We start from the raw sequence: 21302 nt of genomic DNA, 5'->3' as shown, positions 1-21302 counted from the left end.
CTTGAACTTACAAGCTTCATGCCTCTGACTTCCAAGTAGGTGGGATTCTAGTTCGGTGCCACACCACTCTAAGCTGTTTAAAACATTTTGAAATATGTAGTGGTTCAGATCAGAATCCTGAAAGTAGAGAGAGACAAGCAGGGCATCTGAGAAACTGACTAGCACTAACCCATCAAACCACTGGAAATATAGAGAAGACAACGGCAGCCAACCTCTAGTGAGATGTCTCTATGTGCTATGGACTGCTCGAGCTCTTTCTGAATATGAGTTCCTTCAGTCCTCACAAAAACCCACAGACCACTGGGCCCATTTTGCAGGTAGGAAAACAAAGTCACAGATTGCTTCATTACTTGGGAAACACTGCCAAGTAAGTCCCAAGGCCAGCTGCTAAGTTCATGAGTGTTGACAGGCACTTGGGCCACCATAAGGCTTTTTGTGTTTTGCTTTGTTTTGTTGAGACAGGGTTTCTCTGTATAACAGCTCTAGCTGTCCTGGAACTCGCTCTGTAGACCGGACTGGCCTCAAACTCACAGAGCTCCACCTGCTTCTGCCTCTCTAGCGCTGGGATTAAAGGCATGCGCCACCACCTCCCAGCTCTTGAAGCAACTCTTTCTCAAAGGTGACATATACCCATGACACCCCAGGATGGGGCTACCATCCACACTTCTGGCCATGAGCTAAGTGCTAGGGTAGAGAATGAATGCAAAACAATCTCCCAGCAGCCAGACATGATGACGACATCCATCCACTCAGGCAGGTGGCCTTATTTAAGGGTTACTGTTGAAAGAGCAGACTTGGAATTTCTACGGTTTAGAACTCCCTGGTCACATTTACATGCAGGCGCCATGAGCCTGAATTATTCCCTCCCCTACACAGTAGAGGTGACAGTGGCAAGCTTGAAGATGGCTGTGGACATCAAGAGACAGTCCATGAATGGGCCTGATTCATTGCTTGGCATAAAACTGTTCTAACAACAAATACAGGGCCCAAGGTTACAACTGTAAAGTGAGACACAGAATAAGAGACAATGGCCATTTTTTATGAAAGTACCAGCCTCCAGAGGTCATTTCAGGGTTCATGTCCCCAGGGTGCCATCTTGGTTTTTTTGTTTTGTTTTGTTTTTCAGACAAGATTTTACAGTGTAGTCCTGGCTGTCCTGAAACTCACTGTGTAGAGATCGGCCTGCCTCTGCCTCCCAGCGCTGGAATTAAAGGCGAGTGCCATGGAGCTAGGCTGGAGTCACTGTTTTTTAACTGATACATTTCTACAACCATGCATTGGCACATTTTATAATTTTTATCTTGAATCCACTCCTTGCCCTGGAGCTCTGAGCAGGGTTCTGAAAGGGGGTGAAGGTCTTTTGGAAATTATGGAGGGCTTCTCAGGGAGGCTCCTGAACTAGGGCCCTGTGACCACTTGAGAGAAGAGTTGGGCCCATGCAGTCAGAAACTACTCGGGAGAAAGCTGATCCAGCCCACCTGGCCTCACTCCTGATGACTGGGTCACACTCCCGACCAGGAAAAGAAAAAAAAAAGCCATGATCTACCCCGACTGCTCCTCAAGGACCGGGCTCTCTTGTACATCTACACATCCCCGCACTTAGTAGGCTCACAGGTTTGCTGAAGAATGCCAGGATAGTTGTTGAAATGCTGCAACAGGGCCTCAGGACAGGACAGCAGTGTAATCACAGACTAGTGTATTCAAATCCAGCTTCTATGTGACCTGGGACCGGGTACTAACTTTCCTACGTTCACGATCACATAAGCAAAACAGGGACCAAGACTATAATGCTGTCATGCTAATTGAAAAGCACAATCCAGGTTGAGGATTACAGCTCAGTGAAGCCTTTGCCTAGCTAACCCTGGGTTTGATTCCCACCACAAAAAATCATGACACACAGAAATCACTAAACACATACTCAACTAATCATACGCTCAATAACTGTTAGCTATTATTATTATTATTGTTGTTATTATTGTTATTATTATTCATACTCATGGATGAGATTTCCAAAGACTGGAGTAATAGAGACCCTTGGGAAGGCAGCCAGGGCTCAGCCTGTTCAAAACAGCAGAAAGGCTTGCAATTTTGAGATTTGGAATGAGAAGAACAAGGGACGAGATCGCTTTTGAGGGAAGATGGCAGACTGCCAGCTAAGGGAGAGATAACAGAATTACCCAATTCTCAGTAAGAGTCTGCCCCACGAAAGCATGATCCTCAAGCTGCAAAAACAAAATCACACATCGTCTGGGAAGCCACTGCCCAATCAGACAGGAGCGAGAGTAAGGCGCTCCGAAGTTGACGCTTGTCTCTGAGCTTCACAGATGACATCAGAGGACAGTCAAATGACTTGCAGATGTGATCAGTGAGTGTAATCTCAGCAGCTCCACAGCAAAAGCTTTCTCAAGTTTCAAGGGTGCATGTGTGTGTCTGCATGCATGTTGAAAGGGGGTAGGAGCAGATTCTGGGAATGGCAAACCGAGGAGCTGAACGTCAATCCGTAATTAAAAAGACAGTCTGTGGCTACTTAGGAAAGTGCTTAGGGATGTGTGGGGGTGGGGTGGGGTGGGGGCAGGGTACGGTGCACTGAAATAAGGCCCATTGCCGAGTACACTTCTCTCCTCCTTTCTAAAGGGACTTTTCTCAGCTGTCGGGATAGCGGGGGTGATGTGGAAATGCATCCCAGCTCTGTGTTCATCACTGCCGGATAGGTTCCTATGCTAGGGGAAGATGGCAGAGGTTTCTGAGGGGTGCATATGCCCACCAACAGGTGGTGGCCTGTGGCTGGAGGATAATGTCATCAAAACTGGTGAAAACCTGCAACTTATTCGGTCGATGGCAGTTTGGAGGGAGATCTTAGACCCACTTTGGCCTGTTTCCTGCTCAATATTCTGATTAAAGCTCAGGACAGAGTCGCAGAGGACATACCTATCTAATGGGCAATGGCAGAGGTGAGAGGCTGCTAGTGTCCCGCTAGACAGTGGAACTCTTGATTCGAAACCCTCTTGCACAAGGTGCTGGAAGGCTCCATGAAAATAACAGTAACACCAAATTAAACACCTCGTTCCAATTATGGAAAAGAATGTAACAGCTCACTCTTGGGAACAATAAGAATATGAAGGACACAGAAGGTCCGGGGTGGGCTAAGAAATCAAGACTCCATGTGACAAGCCCACGTGTGAGTCTAAGAAGTCAGAAGAAGGGCTGGCGATGTGTTTCAGCTCCTGCAGGGGACCCAAGTTTGGTTCCCAGCATCCTTATCAGACAGCTCACAACTGCTTGTAACTTCAGCTCCAGGAGGATCTGATACCTCCGGCCTCCTTGGGCACCTGCACACACACACACACACACACACACACACACACACACACACACACACACACACACACACGCACACACACACACACACACACACACCATACACAAACTATAATTTAAAAACAAGGGAGGAGAGTGGCCTTCCTGGGTTGGGAGGGCTGTCTGGAAAACAGGAGGTGAGTTACACTCTTGAGAAACCCTGAGGGTTTTCAGGGATGGTAGCTCCCCTTTTCTCTAAGAGACTCTGTAGCATTAATAGTTGGCAAGAGGCTGGGCAGCCGTGGCACACGCCTTTGATCCCAGCACTTGGGAGGCAGAGCCAGGTAGATCTCTGTGAGTTCAAGGCCAGCCTGGTCTATAGAGCGAGATCCAGGACAGGCACCAAAACTACACAGAGAAACCCTGTCTCGAAAAACAAACAAACAAACAAAAAAAGAGTTGGCAAGAGAACAGAACAGAATAGTAAGGGAAGTCCCAAGCCCTGGTCACCTCAGGATTCAAACAAGGCTAATCAATCATGCAGTGGGAGAGAATGTACTAGGCAAGCTCTCTGCCCCTCATGCATCTGGTGCCTCTTCAGCTCACATGCATGAGCAGCAGGCAGAGCAGGACCGGAGGGTCCCGGACAGCAAGGGTGGGAAGGATAGCCATGACCAGAAGCGTGGCTGGAGGCATCTGTCTTGCTCTTAACTGTTCTCAGGACCACAGCTTGTGAGAATTGGGCCCTTTGGGAATCCCTGACTCAAGCTCTGATGATACAGAGGAGAGAGCCAAGGTCTGGGGCTGAATGGTTCACCCGAGGCCACCCAGGGCATCCCAGAAAAGGCTGAGATTGAACCCAGCCCTAGGAAGGGTTCCCATCTTATCCTGTCCTTGTGAACTCTATGACCTGGGCAAGTTACTTAATCTTCCTACGACTCAGTTTCCTCTGCAACATGAAGACTCGGGGTGGCCATACAAATTAAAAGAGAAGCCATGTAACAAGCACTTTAAAAAGCACTCAAGAAGAGCTAGACAATCACAGCAGAACTACACGGCAACTGTACATAGCAACACTACCTTCAGATTAGCACTCACGTACAGCTCGTCGGGGAGGAGGGGGAGAGAGCAAGGTTAGAATTGGGGGGAGTCCTCCTCACTGCACACTTAATGCATTTACGCCAATGACCGGGTAGGTCACCCTTGAGTCGGAAATCCTTGGGCTGAGGCTCCTGGAGGGAGATGCTCTCCCACTTCTGGGGTCCCACTAGAGGAAGGCAGACTCAGACAGGTAGTCAACCACAGTTACCTTCTCCCCGGGCGTGACTGAGATGCGCCATACACAGTGCATGTGGGCAGAGTAGCCGTTGGGGTACTCGGGGGAGGAGAAGTTGCCGGTGCTGTCTTGGAGGGTCTCGCCACAGGCTGTCAAGGCAAAAAAGGAACTAGGCTGCTGACTGTAGGTGTCGGACACCCCCGTCTCTGGCTCACCCCTGAGCTCCAGAACCCATAAGGGAGACAAGAGTGGCTGAAGAGAGGGGTTCTGTCCCTTTAAGATGTACCCCTCCTCCTTACATGCAAGCATAAACCATCCTACTTCCCTGGTCTAGTGCTGCCAGGGTAACCAGATGCCCTGTTGTCAAGGACAACATGGATTCCAGAGTCCAGGTCAAGCTCTTTGGGTGGGCCTCGCCTCCTCCTCACTGTCCTGGAGAGAAGCTAGTCGTTGCCCCTTTCTGTCCCTACTCATCCTCACTCTTCTAGGCCCCCCCTACCACCTATCAGCCTAGCCCGTTCGGTCCTTAACTGGAACACTGCCCTTCCTTCCCAACGTCCTTCTCTGAGACTTACAGCTGTGACTTTCTAGGTGGTCCTGGGCCTTGGCCTCTGCCTTCCTTCGACGCTGCCCTCCATCCCTCCTGGTCTGTCCCTTCCCTGCTCTAACCTGGGCATTTGTAGAGCTTCCGGGCCTGAGCGATGTCCCCTTTGCTGAGTCTGGTCCTTTGGCCGATGGAGGGCTTCACCCCGTTCACCTCATACTTGGGAACAATGGTGTCCAGGAAGATGCCCCTGAGAAGGACATGAGGAGACTGAGGGCATTGGTCTTCTGGAAGGTGGATAGAGAAGAAGGGTAGCGTGCTCATCTACACCCACAGGGCATGACATTGCCAGGCCCAGACATTCCTCAGCAGGGTCAGGGAAGGGTGGAGACGCCTCACCCTGTCATTACAGCTGCCCACTGACCAGCAGCCACCCTCTTCCATGGCAGCAAGACCACAGGAGCTGGGGGGAGCCCAGAAATGCTTTGAGGACCAGGGACCCGGGCCCTTGATGTTGAGACTGGTTTCAACTCCCAGCCCTGGGAGAGCTTTGGGCCCTAATTTATCATCTCTGCAATGCCTCTCGGCTCCCACCTCCAGACCTCAAGTGATGATTCAGTCCCAATCAACGTCTCTCTCTTGACTTCTCAGGGTCAACTCGTTACCCTCTCACATGGCTAAGATTGGAGCAAGATCGACCGACCACTGCCGCTTCCACCGTGGCCAGCCAGCTCCCAGGGCACAGTGTCCCTATTTCCCAATCCCTTCCTGCTAATCTCTGTGGCGTTTCCATAGAGGAGGAACAAAGAGGAGACAACAGTTCCCCCCATCCCCAGGGTCCCTGACTCACCTCCAGCTGGGCAGGGCCCAGCAGGGGGTGTGGGTATGATGGGAAACAGAAGGAGGGTCTGTGGGGGTGGAGAGCAGAATGACTTCACTCTCTTCCCTGGTCTCTATTCCCGGGTCAGGAGCAGGAAGACTGGGTCTAGAGGAACTTAGAGAAGAGGGGAGGGCCCCCACCCAGAGAGGGACAGGGATGCAGGAAGGGTAGGCCAGGGAGGGGTGTAAGGAGTGGGAGCAGGTCCCTCAGTCCTGTAGGGGGATCTCACATCACGCCCTGGTTAAGGAGGTATCTTGTGAACTGGCAATGGGGACCGGTCCAGGGTTAAGGCCAAGCTTTGTTCAAACTAGCCAGTCACAAAGCGGACCAAGCCATCTCTGGTCTGTAACTGGCTCCTTGAGAAGCTGAGACAAGACAACCAAAAGGCAAGACAACCTGTCTGCAGGTCCAGAACCCACACAGTGGCAGGAGAGAAACTACTCCTGTGAGATGTCCTCTGACCTCCACAAGGAACCACGTGGCATGTGTGCTCACCGATACACACAGATTAATAAATGTAAGGGGGGAAAAAAAAAGAATTCTAAGTTCAAACTCTGCCTTGGGTTACATAGTGAATTCAAGACCAGTCTGGGTAACTTGGTGAGACCCTTTCTCAAAAATAAAAATTAGGGGCTGGAAAGGTGCTTCAGGGGTTAAGAGCACTGAGTGCTCTCCCAGAGGACCCGAGTTCAATTCCCAGCACCCACACAGCAGCTCACAACTGTCTGTAACTCCAGTTCCAGAGAATCTGACAGACACACGTGCAGGTAAAACACCAATGCACATAAAATAAAAACAAAATGACTAATAAATAAATAAAACATAGGGCTGGTGCTTAAGCCAGGGGTACACCACTTGCCTAGTGTGGCAGCAGACCCTGGGTGCAATCCGAGTACTTCAAAACACAGACAAGGTGGGGAGAGGCCGACAACCAGAAAGAGGTGACCCCCCTGGGACTCCCAGGAAAAGGAAAGGTACCCTGGTGACAGATGGGAGACCAGCTCAGCTCCTTTGGGTTGGCACGATGTGGAGACCCCACCCGGCAGGACCTGTGAACTCAGGTCTTCTCTGCCACACACCCTTCCTTCACCCAGCAATGGGCAAAGCCTGGGCCTGCCAGCTCCGCACTCATGGGAGAGGCTGCAGGCACCCAGAGGACTACCCTCATCTTTGGTCCCTGCTGGGGCAGGGTGGGACAGTGAGACTAGGAAATCAGCCAAAGAATGGCTTCCAGAAGGCAGGCTGGGCCTCCCCTGGGCCAGGCTCAGACCACTTCTCACCTGGAGAATGTGTTCCGGGCATAGTGCATGATACTGTCAAAGTCATAGGTCTCTCCCAGGGATTCCACTTCCTGAACCTCCATCTTCAGGAAGTTATACTCCTGCCCTGCAAAGAACGCGAGAAAAGTGGGGGTGGGGTCGAGGGCGTGGCCTGCGTCCTCCCTGTACCTGTGAGGGGCTGTCTATCTGAAGGTGTAAGGGATGCAGAGGGAAAAGGAAACAGGAACATCCATAGAGGAGTCCTTCCCAGCAGGAGAGAGTGGAGAACTTGCTGGACAGGGAGGGTCAGGAGACCACAGACAGGAAGGAGGAAGGACGGAGCAAAGAACAGAACTAGCAAAGGACAGGTACAGAGATAAGCCTGTGGGAATATCCAGGGACAAGCTGGCTGCAGCTCAGTCCTTCTCACCCGGAGAGGGGCTTTTGGCTACTCAGCCTGACCCCCAAGCAGCTCCATAAGCCCTAGGATGGGACGCAGCCCCTGGGGTGTGTGTACCTGGCTGTATGTTCTCGCGTACAATAGAGACATGGCGGTCCCGGTCGGGCCGCGTGTGCTCGTGCCAGAAGCCAATGACATGGCCCAGCTCATGGACCACGATGCCAAACTTGTCACAGTTCTTGCCGATGGAGATGGCCTGGGGGCCCCCACCTCGGCGACCCACGTAGGAGCAGCACCTGGAGGGCGGGGCCAGCTCAGGGGGGTGGTCCCGAGCTGGGGGAGTGCATCCACTCAGGGGCCGGGCCAGGCTGCCGGGGGTGTGCAGGGGTGCAGAGGGGGTGGGGATGGCCCTGAGCACCCAATGCAACGCTGTATGCCAGGGTCAGAGCCATATCAATGGGTGATGCCCATAGCAGGGAGAGGGGATGGGCAGGCCCAGCTGAGGGCCGCAGGAGTGCCTTAGGGCAGAACCTGGCTGGGGATCACCACCAAGGGTAGAGTGCCCAGGGGTTCCTGCTCACCCGCAGGGTCGATAGGTGAATACAATATAGCTGTCCTCATCCGTGCGCTCCAAGAAGGTGACACAGGTATGCTTCTCCCAGTGTCTCATGGCCTGCCGGAAGACGGCCCTCTGGCTGCCTGTGGAAGGATAGGAGCCAGGCTGTCGTCCGTCGTATGTAGAGTGGGGGTGAGGAGGCACCCACTGATACAGTGTTACAGCCAATCTGCAGGCGCACTGCCTGGCCAGGAGGCTGTGCACAGGCCAAAGGTAACAAAGCCAAGGCCAGGGGCAGGCTCGCTCACAGCGGCACACTTACCCGTGAAATTCCCTCCAATCACAAAGGGGATGACCCCATCGGGCCACACGCGCTCGGGTCTGGACGTTGCTGCCCGCCTGCTCCGAGACCTGCCTCTCCATCGGCCCCTGGTTTCCCTCTGTGGCTGCCCACTAGTGCTCTGACCACCCGGGGCAGAAGAGTTTCCTAGGATTGAAGGAAGAAAACAGAGGTCAGTGGTAGCGAGTGAGTGGCCAAAAAGAGGAGGAGATGCAAAACAATGGAACCCATCCTATGAGCTGGAGAGTCTGGATTTGGAAATTTTGCCTACTTTGCTAAACATTTGTTTGTAAATTTGAGAAAAATCAATACTGTCGGGCTTTCATGATCATCCATGGACATGCACGGGGCAGTTAAAAAAAAAAAAAAAGTTGAGTGGTCCGATGTGTGCACATTCCCAGACAAAGTCAAACAAGGTATCCCGTCGGCTTGTTTCACTTCTCACACTATAAACAAGTGTCTTTTTTTAGATAAACTGAGTGCCACTTTTTAAGTTTTTTTTGTTTTGTTTTGTTTTTTAATTTGGCTGTTTAAAATGGTTCTGAAGCAAAGCGCTCATGTGCTGTCAAAGCAAGAAAGCTGGGCTACAAGCCCAGCCTGGTGATGCCAACCTGTCATCTAGCTCCCGAGAAAGCTGAGGCAGGAGGGTTTTGAGTTCAAGGCCAGCTTGAGTTCTACAGTGAGTTTAATGCCAGCCTGGGCAACTAAGAGAGAGCCTATCTAAAAATTAAAAAGTAAAAGTAGAGCTAGGCAGCCTGGCAGTGGTAGCACAGGTCTTTAATCCCAGCCCTTGGGAGGCAGAGGCAGGCAGATCTCTGAGTCCGAAGCCAGCCTGGTCTACAGAGAGAGTTCCAGGACAGCCAGGGAAACCCTGTCTCGAAAAACAAAACAAAACGGAGCTAGGCACGTACCTCAGTGGTAAAATGCTTGCCTGGCACGCATGACGGCCCAGGTTCAATCTCCACTACCACACATACATACAAAACCAAAACCAAACAACAGCTGGGGTGTATCTTACCAAGAAATGCCCGTGTTCAATAAATTTGTTCTGGCTGGAGTCCATGTTGCTAGCCATGAGTTCAGTGTTTGTGGACTAACTTCATACTAAAGAAGGTGTCTTTAAATGAAACACACATAAAACGTGGCCATAGGGTGATCAGTTTACAAAACTGTAACCAAAGGCTGGTGGGAGCTTGCATTTGTCCTAGGAGCAATGACTCAGTATTTGCTAATTCATGCTTCATGGAGACTCTGTAAAGTCACTATAATGTTCTGTAATAGCTGTGAAGCTGGGCTCTAAGTATCCGGAATGGCCACGGAGAGCAAGAATGGGCTAGGACTCCAAACTAAGACAATGAGGTGCTCTCATTTCCCAGGAACTGCGAGGACTCGGGGGATCCCGGGTTTGGAACATGTCCCCTCTTGTCTAAGAAGCCTTGACTCCAGTGAAGAATACAGAGTCCTGTGCTTCCTCGGGGCTTCAGGACCCACATTCCCACATGACACAGCAGCTCTATGGCATTGGGGTGAGCGCCACTGTCTGTATCTGAATGAAGAGAAGACTAAAGCCAAAGGTGTGCCCAAAATCACCTGGAGGGCTGGCAGCAGGCCCTGGTAAGACTTCCGCCTGTGCCAATCCCACTCGTGTCCCCTGAGGTCCTGCAAACTTCCTGTCACAGATACCAGAATACCCTTTGATGCCGACCCTCCTCTTTGTTTTTTTTTCTTTGTTTGTTTGGGTTTTTTTGTTTTTGTTTTTCAAGACAGGGTTTCTCCGTGTAGTTTTGGTGCCTTTCCTGGATCTCGCTCTGTAGACCAGGCTGGCCTCGAACTCACAGAGGTCCGCCTGGCTCTGCCTCCCAAGTGCTGGGATTTAAGGTGTGCGCCACTGCCACCCGGCTCAACCGCTCTCTCTTTGGATAAACCTCCAAACTGCTCACACCAGGATCATCCCTCCTGCTGGATAGGGGAGATGGCCTGGCACATCCAAGTATGCCCAGAACCGTGAACCTCAAGAGGAATCGGGCACTTGTAATAGGGAGCCTCCGTGCAGGTTTTCTGAAGCATGCTCCAGCTCCCTCCTGATGTTAGACCGTCCCTCAGCACAGCAGTAAGAAGGATGGGAAAAGCCAATCCAGCCATTCTCCTTCCCCATCACCAATACCACATAGGTTAGTAGGTGCTTGGGCCTACCAGGAAACAAGGAGCTTTGAGCCCAGCTTTAGGACACGTAAATAAATCCTTTCCGTGTGGCGTGGAAGATACTAACTGGACGTGGGACAAGAGAACACTGGAAGGAAAGGTGAACAGTTGGGTCTTGGGGACAGTTTGGCAGGGGTGCTGACGAAGCTCCTGAGGATGGTGGCCCCAAAGAATGCACAGGAGCTCGCACACTGGGACCAGGAGACCCAGGGGGACTGTGGTATTGGGCACAGCATGATGGAGAGATGGGAGACACTGGGAGACAATGGTTTGAATTCTAGCTCTAGTCCTACCACCTACACACTGTGTGTGTGTGTGTGTGTGTGTGTGTGTGTGTGATACTAGGCCAGTCACTTTACCTTTGTGAGGCTTAGGCCTGGCTTCTGGGAAACATGAGTGGTCCTGACACTTACCCCTTATCCTGGTTGGATTTTTTTTTTTCAACTTGACATGAGCTAGGGTCATCTGGGAAGAGCAACTCTTAGTTGAGAAAATGTCTTAAGATTGGCCTGCAGGGCGAGCCTGTGGGGTACTGTCTTGATTGATGACTGATGTGGAGGGGCCCTGCTTACCGTGGGTGGTGCCACCCCTGGGCACGTGGTCTTGGGGTGTCGAAGAGAGCAAACTGAGCAAGTCAGAAGGAGCAAGACAATAAAGAGCACTCCTCCATGGCCTCTGCTTCAGTTCCTGCCTCCAGGTTCCCGCCCTGACTTCCCTCAGGGATGGAGCCTGACCTGACTGAGCATTGTAAGTGGAAGGAAACCCCTTATCCTCCCTAAGCTGCTGCTTCTCATGCCGTTCCACCACAGCAACATAAACCCTAACTAAGACACTCTTGAAGGTGGCTGGAGACAGTCAAGCAGGACAATACTTTGGAAAGTACTGTGTAAGCTGTATGCCAGAAAAAACACTGGCTTTTGCTTCCCATGGGTGTCGACATGATTTCTCCTCTGGGGAAAGAAAAAGATATCCCAAAGGAAGACATCCCCTGTGTTGGGTTCAAGTTCATGGCCTCTGTCCTGGGAAGGCCTGGCTGGAAATGGGGTGGGGGTGGGTGGGGTGGAGGCCGAAATCCTTGTTTCCCAAATCTGAAACACATTTCCGGGACACAGAGAGGCAGCCCGTCGCCAGTGTACCTGAAGCTCTGACGGATGACCTTCGGGCTGTCTGCTGTCTGAGAGCTGTAGCCTGCTGCACCCGGAAGGCCCTCAAGTCCTCTTCATCCAGGGCAATGTCCCCGAGAAAGGCAGCTGGAGAAACAGAAAGCAGCCAGAGGCTGAGTCCTCTTCCCCGAGGCTGTGCACATGGTGCACACAGCCCTGACACAGCGGATCCACAGCCCTGACCCCTGCAGCCGCCTGATGCTCACATGCCACCGGAGAGAGATGGGAAAGGAGGAGAACGACAGGTCAGCTTCTAGAATCTCTTCAGGGATTACATTTGCTTTTGACTTCCAAGCCCAGCAAGAATGAAGTGTGATGACACATGCTTATAGCCACAGCTATCCAGGCAGCTGAGGCAGAAGATCACTTGGGTCTGGGGTTTGCAGGCTTAAACTTAGAGAGTGAGATGGCTGGGCAGGAAAAAAGGTGCTTGCTTCCAAACCGGATAACCCGAGGAAGGAGAGAACTGACCCCTGCAAGCTGTCCTCTGATCTACACACACACACACACACACACACACACACACACACACAAACACACACAGAGAGAGAGAGACAGAGAGACAGAGAAAGGCAGGGAGTCAATAAAACTGTTAATAAATAAATAGTCCCATGAAGACATAATTGTATCACTCTTCACATTATCTTCAGAAAATAATTAGTACCCACTATGGGCCAGACATTAAGTCAGAGGGTAGGAAGGCAGAAGAGGCTCCCTGGCCCTATGGAGACAACCTTAACAACACAAAGTTCACACACACACTGACTCAGATAAGTCCACAGACAGACACGTGCTCTGACAGTGGGACATTTTGAAGAGAAGATGCTCTGGGGTCTAAGAGCCCACGTGTTAAAGGCTTGGTCCCCAAGGTGGCGCTACTGGGAGGTTCTGTGCACCCTTGGGAAGTGGGGTCTTAGAGGGGCTGATGTGACTGTGTGTGTGCCCTTGAAGGGGGTTGTGGGACCTGGGCCTCCCCTCATCCTCTCTTTGCCTCTTGGTTGATTTGATGAGCCATTTTACTCTGCCAAGTGTCCCACCACAACCTGCTGCCTCTAAGAGGCTCCAGAACCAAGTTCTCCACTCTCATGGACTAGAAACTCAGCAACCATACGCCAAAACAAACCTTTTCTCTAAGTCAGTCCTCTCAGGCGCTTGGTTACAGCATCGGAAAGTTGACTAACTAGCAGTCTATTTGTGAGTCCACGTTCTGTGCTGAGTGAGTATGTGGTGTCACATAGTAAATGTCATTCAACCAAATGGGGGAGGACATGAAGTACTGTAAGATGGTTGCAATGCTTACCTGGTCCAATAAGACTTGGCACAGGGAAGCAAATCTGGGAGGCCAAGACTTATACCAGGAGGCTCCCAGCTAACAAGGAAAGGTGTAACAGCGCGCAAACTGAATTCTAAGTTTCTGGGTCCTCCCTCTGGGAAGCAAAGGCCCAGGGGTAGGACAACCCTCCCACCCCCCAAGAGGTCATTTCCATTTCTGGGCCTGGGAAAGGAAACCTCTGGAGAGATGGGTTGAGCGGCCTGTCTTCTTTCTGAGACGTCGAGGGTAAGAGGGAGCAGAGGCACAGAGCACTGTCTGTCTTGGAAGGAGCCCAGATGTGAGCTTCACACTGGGCTGGGCTGGGCTCGGGGAAGTGGGAGGCCGAGCTGGAGATGGAAGCAGAGTGGCGGCTTCCCTGCAGCCGCCGCCGCCGCCGTGACATCTGCTTCTCATCCCAGCAGAGTCAGCACTACACAAATTGTTTTAACCTTGAGGCCTTCCACACGGGTTCCTCCTCCCCGGTTGGCCCCACTGGGTGGATACATATACATTTACTTTATCACATACTTAGTCACAGATGGCTAATGTCCCTATGGGCATATGGTGACATCCAAACCCATGCTGTCTGTGCAGAGCCATTGAGGTCAGAGACTACACCCCTGCACACGCAAGCAGCACCCCGCACTGGCTTTTGGGTAGAAGAGGCAGAATGAATGAATGAATGAATGAATGAATCATCATGCCAGTTTTCTTTTGGTCTGCAAATACGTGCCCAGAGACACATGCTCACTCAGACACAGAGATCACCTGAATGCGTGAGCGACCTTAGCAGTCACCAAGCCAATCTTTCATTTAACAGTTTAGGAAACTGAGGCCCAGAAGGAAACTGACTTTAGACTACACTGCCAAGCCTCTGGACTTACCACTTTACCAGGGGTAAATTCCTAGTCCAGTGCATTTGCTCAAGTTCATTACCTCTCGGGAACCCAGATTGTAAATACGTATAAACGAAAATAGACACTCAGACACACACACACACACACACACACACACACACACACACACACACACACACAAATATACGCACCGTCACAGAGTTCTAAAAAGACACAGATACAAGCTCCAACACACACAAGCCAGTGGCAGGCTCTGGGAACTCATTAAGCCTGTAATAGTAACAATAATGACGCCTTGTGTAAATGTCTGTTGAAATTTACCCAGCGCTTTCCAGTTCACAAAGTGTTGGCTCATTAATGAGTCCATTTAACCCTGGCCCACCCACAGCATGCCCAGTAAGCCATATGACACCCCTAGGAGTGTCCCATCACAAACATTTGGAGAGATAACCTCATAGCTGAACGCCGCTCCCCTCCCTTGACTGAAGAGATCAGGACCCTGGGGCCAAAGAGAGAGATGGCATGTCCAAGGTCACCAGCCTGTAACTAGTCAAGAGTCGTCTCTTTTGGAGCATGCAAAAGGGGATGAGACAGGTGAGAGTCCAGAGAGGAGATGGTAGGTTCCTCTATGCCAGTGCAGAAACACCTCACACTACTGTAAGCTTTGTACTTGTACACATACATGGCACCTCCAGGCTTCTACACCCACGCCTAAGAGCATCAATCACCAGACACACTTGTCCCTCAGTCTCCCTACAGTATCAACTCCAGGACCCCTACAGATACCAAAATCTCCAGATGCTCAAGTCCATATATAAAATGGCATTGTGTTTGCATAGAACCTAACCATACCTTCATTCATTCCCTCTTTTTTCTTCTTCTGAGACAGGGTCTTATGTAGCCCGCTCGGGGTTCAAACTCCCTATAGAGCCAAAGATGACCTTAAAATTCTGATCCCCCTGTCTCTTCTTCCCAAATGCTAGGATTACATGCATGAACCGCCCTACCTGAATAATAGTACTTGGGCTCGAACCCAGGGCTTTGTGCATGCTAGGCAAGCCTTCTAACAATTGACCATATCCTCACCCCTCCTATATACTTCAAATCATCTCTAGATGATCTACAATACTTCATACAATGTGAACGTTAAGTAGTTATTATACCGTATTTCTTAGGGAATAATGAAAAAGTCTGTAGATGTTCCATCCAGACCAATTTTTTCCTTAGATAATTTTGATCCATGGTTGGTGGAATATGTGGGTGCAGAGCCCACAGATACAGAAGGCAACTGTACCCATAGGGCTGGACTATCAGCAAAGAGCAGTCTTTGGAGGCAGAGGGGGGTCTTTGAATCTCGGTTTGGCTCCTGGTCGCTGACATTCATGTAAATTCTTTAAAACCTCAGTTTTCTCCTATATAAAAGGCACACAGGCCGGGCGGTGGTGGCATGTGCCTTTAATCCCTGTACTCTGGAGGCAGAGGCAGGTGGATCTTTATGAGTTCAAGGCCAGCCTGGGCTACAGAGTGAGTTCCAGGAAAGGTGCAAAGCTACACAGAGAAACCCTGTCTTGAAACCTCTCCCCGCCCCCCCCCCAAAAAAAGAAGAAGGCGGCACGTAATAGAACGCATCTCCGAAGATTACTGCAAGAAATCATGTATGTAGATGAAGCATCTACTCCAAGCCTGGAGCGTTTAAAGCAACTGCTAAGCAGCCAGTTCAACTGTGCTCACCACACCACCTCCAGTCCCAGAGACTCAAAGTCAGCTCCAACCCTTCCCTAGACATACTCGGTCCTTTGCACTCACTCCCCAGCTGAATGACTCTGTGGACAGAGACTACAGAACCACGTTGGCCTGTGTGAGACCGGGGCAGTGTGGGACCAGGGCAGGGCAAGTAGAAGGAACCAGGCTAGCTGCAGAGCTCAGCTGGATGCCCTGTGGTGATGTCATGGCTGAAGAATGCATGGGAACAGAATGGGGGTGAGGGTGGGGTTGGAGAGGAGCCTATGGCCAGGAGCTGGGCTGACAGCTGGTCCATCTGGGATCCTAACCTTAGGAAGCTGGACAATCTAGATACAAGAGGGTTCAGGATGCTTTCCTGGTCCAAAGGAAGCCCCAGGGTCAAGGTCAGGGTCAAAGTAGCAGCTGTTTTCAACACAGGATCAAAAGTTCTTGTTTTGCTCTCCGGCTGTAAACCGGCCAGGAAGCACTTGAGAGTACTCTGTAGCCAGGCCCGGGGCTGGAGGGGAAAGATCACAGAGACACATCAATGTGCATGTGACCTAGGGAGCAATCTTTGTCCCCTAGGTCAGCCTCTGGACTCCAAAGTTCCCTCCCCCTTGGCATGGCCAGGCCTCCCCTCCTGTTGGAGCCTGGCTGGTGTGATGGAGCGCCAAGGCCATGTATGCAGGACAGGCATGTACCCCCCCAATGAATGCCGACTTGTAGCCAAGGGAGGATGTACTCGTGGCCCCGGAATACGCAAATGGACTTATTCTCCTGTCCACTTACACACCAGTGCACACTTGTGCCTGTGCTCACCCAACAAGAACAGACGACCCACCATGAAGCAAAGACACACGCACAAATGTATACAACAACCAATCCCCTGTGCGAGTTCCAGGGTGTTCTAACATATCAGAAAAAGAAAACAAAAGCAGCACACTGTATCTCACAGTCCACGCTCCTCAAAGGAGAAGGGCGTCTAGGAACGGACAGAAGCGTGCACATGCAGAGGGAGGAAGAGGCCAACTGAGCCCCCATACTGCTCAGGAGAGAGTCTGCTCCACTCCTTCAGCTCCTTCAGCAGCACCAATGTTTTCCCGCCTCACTGGAGAAACAATTCACGAGCTCCTGCTTCCTGCCAGCTGTGGTCCCAGCACACCTTTGATCCCAGCACTCAGGAAGCAGAGGCAGGTGGACCTCTTTGAGTTTCTGGGCCAGCCTGGTCTACAGAGTATGTTCCAGGCCAGCCACGGCTACATGGTGAGATCCCGTCTCAAATCAAGAGAAGGATCCCTTCCTTCCTGAGGTATCTAACTGTTCTCCCTCCATTGGGACCCATGGAGATGTGTTTTCCTCCACGCCTGGGGCACCTCAAAGTGAGGGTGACTCAGGCAGGGAACAGGGGCTTAAATGGGTGGAGTGACTCACTCCTCAGAGTGTCTGGAAGAGGGAATGTCGTCTGGTGAGAGATAAGGTCATGTGCTTCCTCTGGACTCCACACCTGGGCCACAAGGACCCTGGGGTGAGGTGGTAAGAAGGGCCCTGAAGTACTGTCCGACGGATCTCTTCTCCTGCAGACCCACTGGTTGCCAGCTGAGGTCTAAGTGGAAGCCATGTGTGTGTCAGTGGCAAGACATCTGGGGCAGAGACGCTACGCTGGCAATCTCTGAAATCCTCTTTCATGGCTCTGGCATTCAACGTACAAGAAACCAGGTTTTCCAGGAAATCCCGATAGCAGACTTGGTAGAATCAGCCTTAAGCACACCAGTAGCCTAGGTTAGCTTCTGGCCCAAAAGTTCGGAAGCTTCCCTGGGACATCAGGGGTCTTAATTTTTGTCTTGACTTTAACAGCAGCCATAAATGGATATAGTGGCTCTCACCCCTGTAATCTCAGCATATGGGAGGCTAAGGGCAGAGGACGACGAGTTCAAGGCCAATTTAGTGAGACCCCATGGACAGAAGTAAAAAAAAAAAATAAATCTAACTCAAACAGTAACTATAGAGTTATTTTAAAATGAGGAGGCCTAGCTATGTTTAGAAGAAACAGAGAGATCTCATTTAAGCTGGGAGAATCAAAGGGCTGATTTTCACTGCTAGCCCTCTGTGCGGGAAGAAAAAGGAAGAGGAGGAAGGAGGAGGAGAAGTCTACCAGCCACTTCCAAAGGAAGTACAGACAGGCACCTGCCCCGGGCACTCCAGCATCTGGTGGTCAGGGCTATGGAGGGGCCAGGAAGCAAAGTCAGGCAGGAAGAAGCAACATGAAGAAGCGAGTTGGTGGGTCTGTAGAGGGGACAGCAGATGAGGTGTATGTGTACGTACACTAGTCCAGTTCCCTCCAGGGGTGGGCCACAGGGCCTAGGCATCAGTCACACCCAAGAAGAAGGCCTGATCTGACCCTGAAGTTGGGCCTTGTCGGGCTCTGGGCCCTCTCAGCCACCTCAGGCCTGGCCGAGCTTCCCAACCAGCCTCAATTCACCCTGATGGAGAGCTTTCTCCACAGCCCTTGTTTGAAGCTCCAACTCAGCCAGCCCCACCCTAGCATGAAATCTGAGACTGGGGATGGAGCCCTGAGCCTCTTGCTAGTCCCAAAAATCACTCCCATGTTCAACATCAGCATGGCTCCCTACTCATTCTTGGAGGCTGTGCTCCTGGCCCACATCCTCCACAAAGCCTCCACTTTGCAAACCTTCCCAAACTCCTGAGATCGCTTCACTCTGCCCTGCCCATCACCAGGAATGAAGAGGTGACAAGGGACCCCTATTCTTCCCGGCTAATGCTGTGTAACTCTAGTGTGCTCTTGGGTCCTTGCTTAGATGGCGATCTCCTTAAGGACGGAGATCTGTCTGGCATCTCTCTGCACCTCTGGCATCAAACCCAGGCCAGAGACATTATCAGGGACCGTGCATCACAGAATGGATAAAAGATGCAGGACAGGGTCAGGGAGATGCCAGCTCTTCTTAAAAACCCAAGCCTGTACTCTCTCAAAAGAAATGAATCAAGAGCCAGAGGCACAGAGCACAAGGGGTACACATTTATTTAGTGCTTACTGTATGCTGATAATAAATGACTTATATGTGTCCTCAGATTTAGACCTTACCACCAGCTCTACGAAGGGGTGTACTGTCAGTCCTGATTTACTAATTGAGAAAACTAAAGTTCAAAACTATGTTCGGCTTTCCTGGTGGCTAATGAGTCCTTCAGAATCCATGCCCTGCTCATTCCTCTTCCTGTCCATCCACCACACACACTGACTCGGAAACAGCTAATGTCCTGGTCTGCCCACAGCCTATCAGGCTTGGAAGAGGAAGGGCTGGAGGGTCTGGCTTGCCCTGCCCACACTGAAATGGTCCCTATCCACCCGAGGGTGGATGGATCAAGCCCCCTGTGGTCAGAACTATAGCTGCCTGTCCCAAGGCTCTGTGTTCACTTCCTTTCCTTGTGTCCCTGTCCCTGGCTCTGGCTCTTCACAGACAGGCTGAAGTCAGAAGCAGGAAGTTGAGGAAAAGTTGTGACATCTTGTCCTCAGTGTGTTCCAGGCCATCTACTCAGGGACATCAGTCAGGCCAGTGGCCTGAGTGCCTGGTCATCTGGTCACTCTAGGGGGATCACTCCAGGAGGACCCTCATGGACAAAGATCACACAGAGAGAGAGGGGGGGGAGGGAGGGAGAGGAAGCCTTGACCTTGACTAATTAGCCTCAGGTGTCTGTGGGGCGAGAGAGCTGATGTAGAATATCCAAGTTTTCTTTGTGTGGCTCATTTGCTATCCCAACTTGGCTCTGGCAGAGCCCTCCTAGCACACAGGGGCACAGGTAAGTCCTCTCCTGGCCTGATTTCTCTGACGTTGACAGCTGTCTCTTGAGTACCGGGAGAGCTGCTGTAGCTGGTTAGAATCACAGGGTTGCCCACGAAGGAGTATCTCATGGAACCCCCCTGAAAAACTTTTCCTTCCACTGGGCTGAGTATCTGGGAAATCTATTCCTTTGGACTGCAGGCCTTCTGGGCATCAAACCAGACAGATGTGTAGCAGTATGGCAAGCAGACAAGCGGGCAAACACCAATATTCCACAAAGCGGGAGGGATAGGGGAGAAGGGAAAAGCACACCACACACACACACACACACACACACACACACACACACACACACACGCTCACTCACACACGCTCACTCACACACGGAGTTTGGCCAGTAAAGTTTCCTTGTGGAGAAAAAGCCTCCTTGCCAGCGGGATTCGCTGAGACCCAGGGAGATTTCCCCAGGAATCCTCTTCGAAGGCAAGCGGCAGCCGCAGCAGTTTCCACCAACGGCAGCAAAACTTCAGTCCTAAAAGTCCCCCAAACTTCCCCCTCCCTTTCTCCCTCGGTCTTTTGTTCCCCCACTGCATTGCCAACCAAGCAGCTCCCAGCTTCCCACACTGGACTGTCCTCCCCCAACCCCAACCCCAACCCCTGCCCAGCCCGCAAGCCTCGATCCCGGCCTGCTCACACCCGGCTCCCGTGCGCCCCAGAGGGAGCCGGGGGTCGCTCACCCGCCTTGCAGGGGTCTTTGTAGTTGAGGACCTCCGGGGCGTCCTCCTCGCCCAGGTCGTAGGTGTAGTCGGCCAAGTCCAGCGGCCGCCCGGCGCGCGGGAGCAGCAGCAGCAGCAGCAGCAGCAGCGGCAGCGACAGCAGCGGCAGCGGCGGGCGGGCCACGCGGGCATGCTGGCGGGCAGCGGTGGCGGTCGCGCCCGGACGCGGGAGCGGGGCGACGGGGAAGGGAGCGCTGGAAGCGAAGGGGAGGCGCTCTCCCCCCGCGGCCACCTCTTCCCGTCCCGTTTCCTGTCTCCCGCCCCCCGCTCGGCCCGGCTCGCTCCGGCCCTGGGCTCCGGCGTCCCCTCGCCCTCGGCTCGGTCGCTCCCTTTCTTTTTTTCCGCCGCCCTCCCACTCCCCCCCCCCTTTTAGGGAAATGAGCTCGCTGGAGGGCGGGTTTTCGCCCAGCTCGGCCCCCCTCGGGGCCGGGACCGTGCTCGGCCGGGCCGGGAAGCGCGCCAGCCGGGCGGGGAGGGCGAGAGTAGCGCCGCCCGCCCCGGAGGGGGATCGGCTGCCTGGGGCCGGGGCCGGGGAGGGGGCGCGGGCCCGGGATGCCCGGAGGCACCGCTCCCGCTAGGGGCCCCCTAGTGGCCGCTGTCCCGCGCGGGGTGGAGTGTCTCCGGGCACGGACACGCTGTCAGGTCCGTTCCTGCCTCTCAATCCCTGGATCAGCGGTCGTTCTCTTAGCCCGAGACTCCAGTCTGTCTGTCTCAGACCTGCTCTCTAGCTTCTCGCTGTCTCTCTGTCTTGCTGTCTCTCTGCCTGTCTCTGTCGCTGTCCTTCCCTGCAGTCACACCGCTGGAGGGCGCCTAACACCCGTGTATGGCACCTAGGTCCGGTCCCCTATCCCCGCATTTTGCCCCCTTCGCCACTACCTGGGGTAAGACCAAATCCCCATCACTCTTAGAAAGGATGTGGCAAAG

The 21302-nt window shown here is 52.4% G+C and overlaps 1 protein-coding gene across 1 annotated transcript in view; it reads right to left on the bottom strand.

The window, feature by feature from the left end:
• Bmp1 (bone morphogenetic protein 1) overlaps positions 1 to 21302 on the bottom strand; it is a 45270-nt gene that overhangs the window by 23603 nt on the left and 365 nt on the right. The window contains exons 3-10 of the mRNA XM_028877661.2: positions 20340 to 20952; positions 11891 to 12004; positions 8535 to 8699; positions 8238 to 8355; positions 7774 to 7952; positions 7278 to 7383; positions 5243 to 5367; positions 4607 to 4722 (exon numbers count right to left, since the gene is read on the bottom strand). Of these exons, the coding sequence (XP_028733494.1) occupies positions 4607 to 4722; positions 5243 to 5367; positions 7278 to 7383; positions 7774 to 7952; positions 8238 to 8355; positions 8535 to 8699; positions 11891 to 12004; positions 20340 to 20952 (1536 nt within the window). The remainder of the gene's footprint in view (positions 1 to 4606; positions 4723 to 5242; positions 5368 to 7277; positions 7384 to 7773; positions 7953 to 8237; positions 8356 to 8534; positions 8700 to 11890; positions 12005 to 20339; positions 20953 to 21302) is intronic.

The sequence above is a fragment of the Peromyscus leucopus genome, chromosome 9, assembly GCF_004664715.2.
Source record: "Peromyscus leucopus breed LL Stock chromosome 9, UCI_PerLeu_2.1, whole genome shotgun sequence".
Classification (NCBI taxonomy): Eukaryota; Metazoa; Chordata; class Mammalia; order Rodentia; family Cricetidae; genus Peromyscus; species Peromyscus leucopus.
This window is presented reverse-complemented; position numbering and strand designations above follow the sequence as displayed.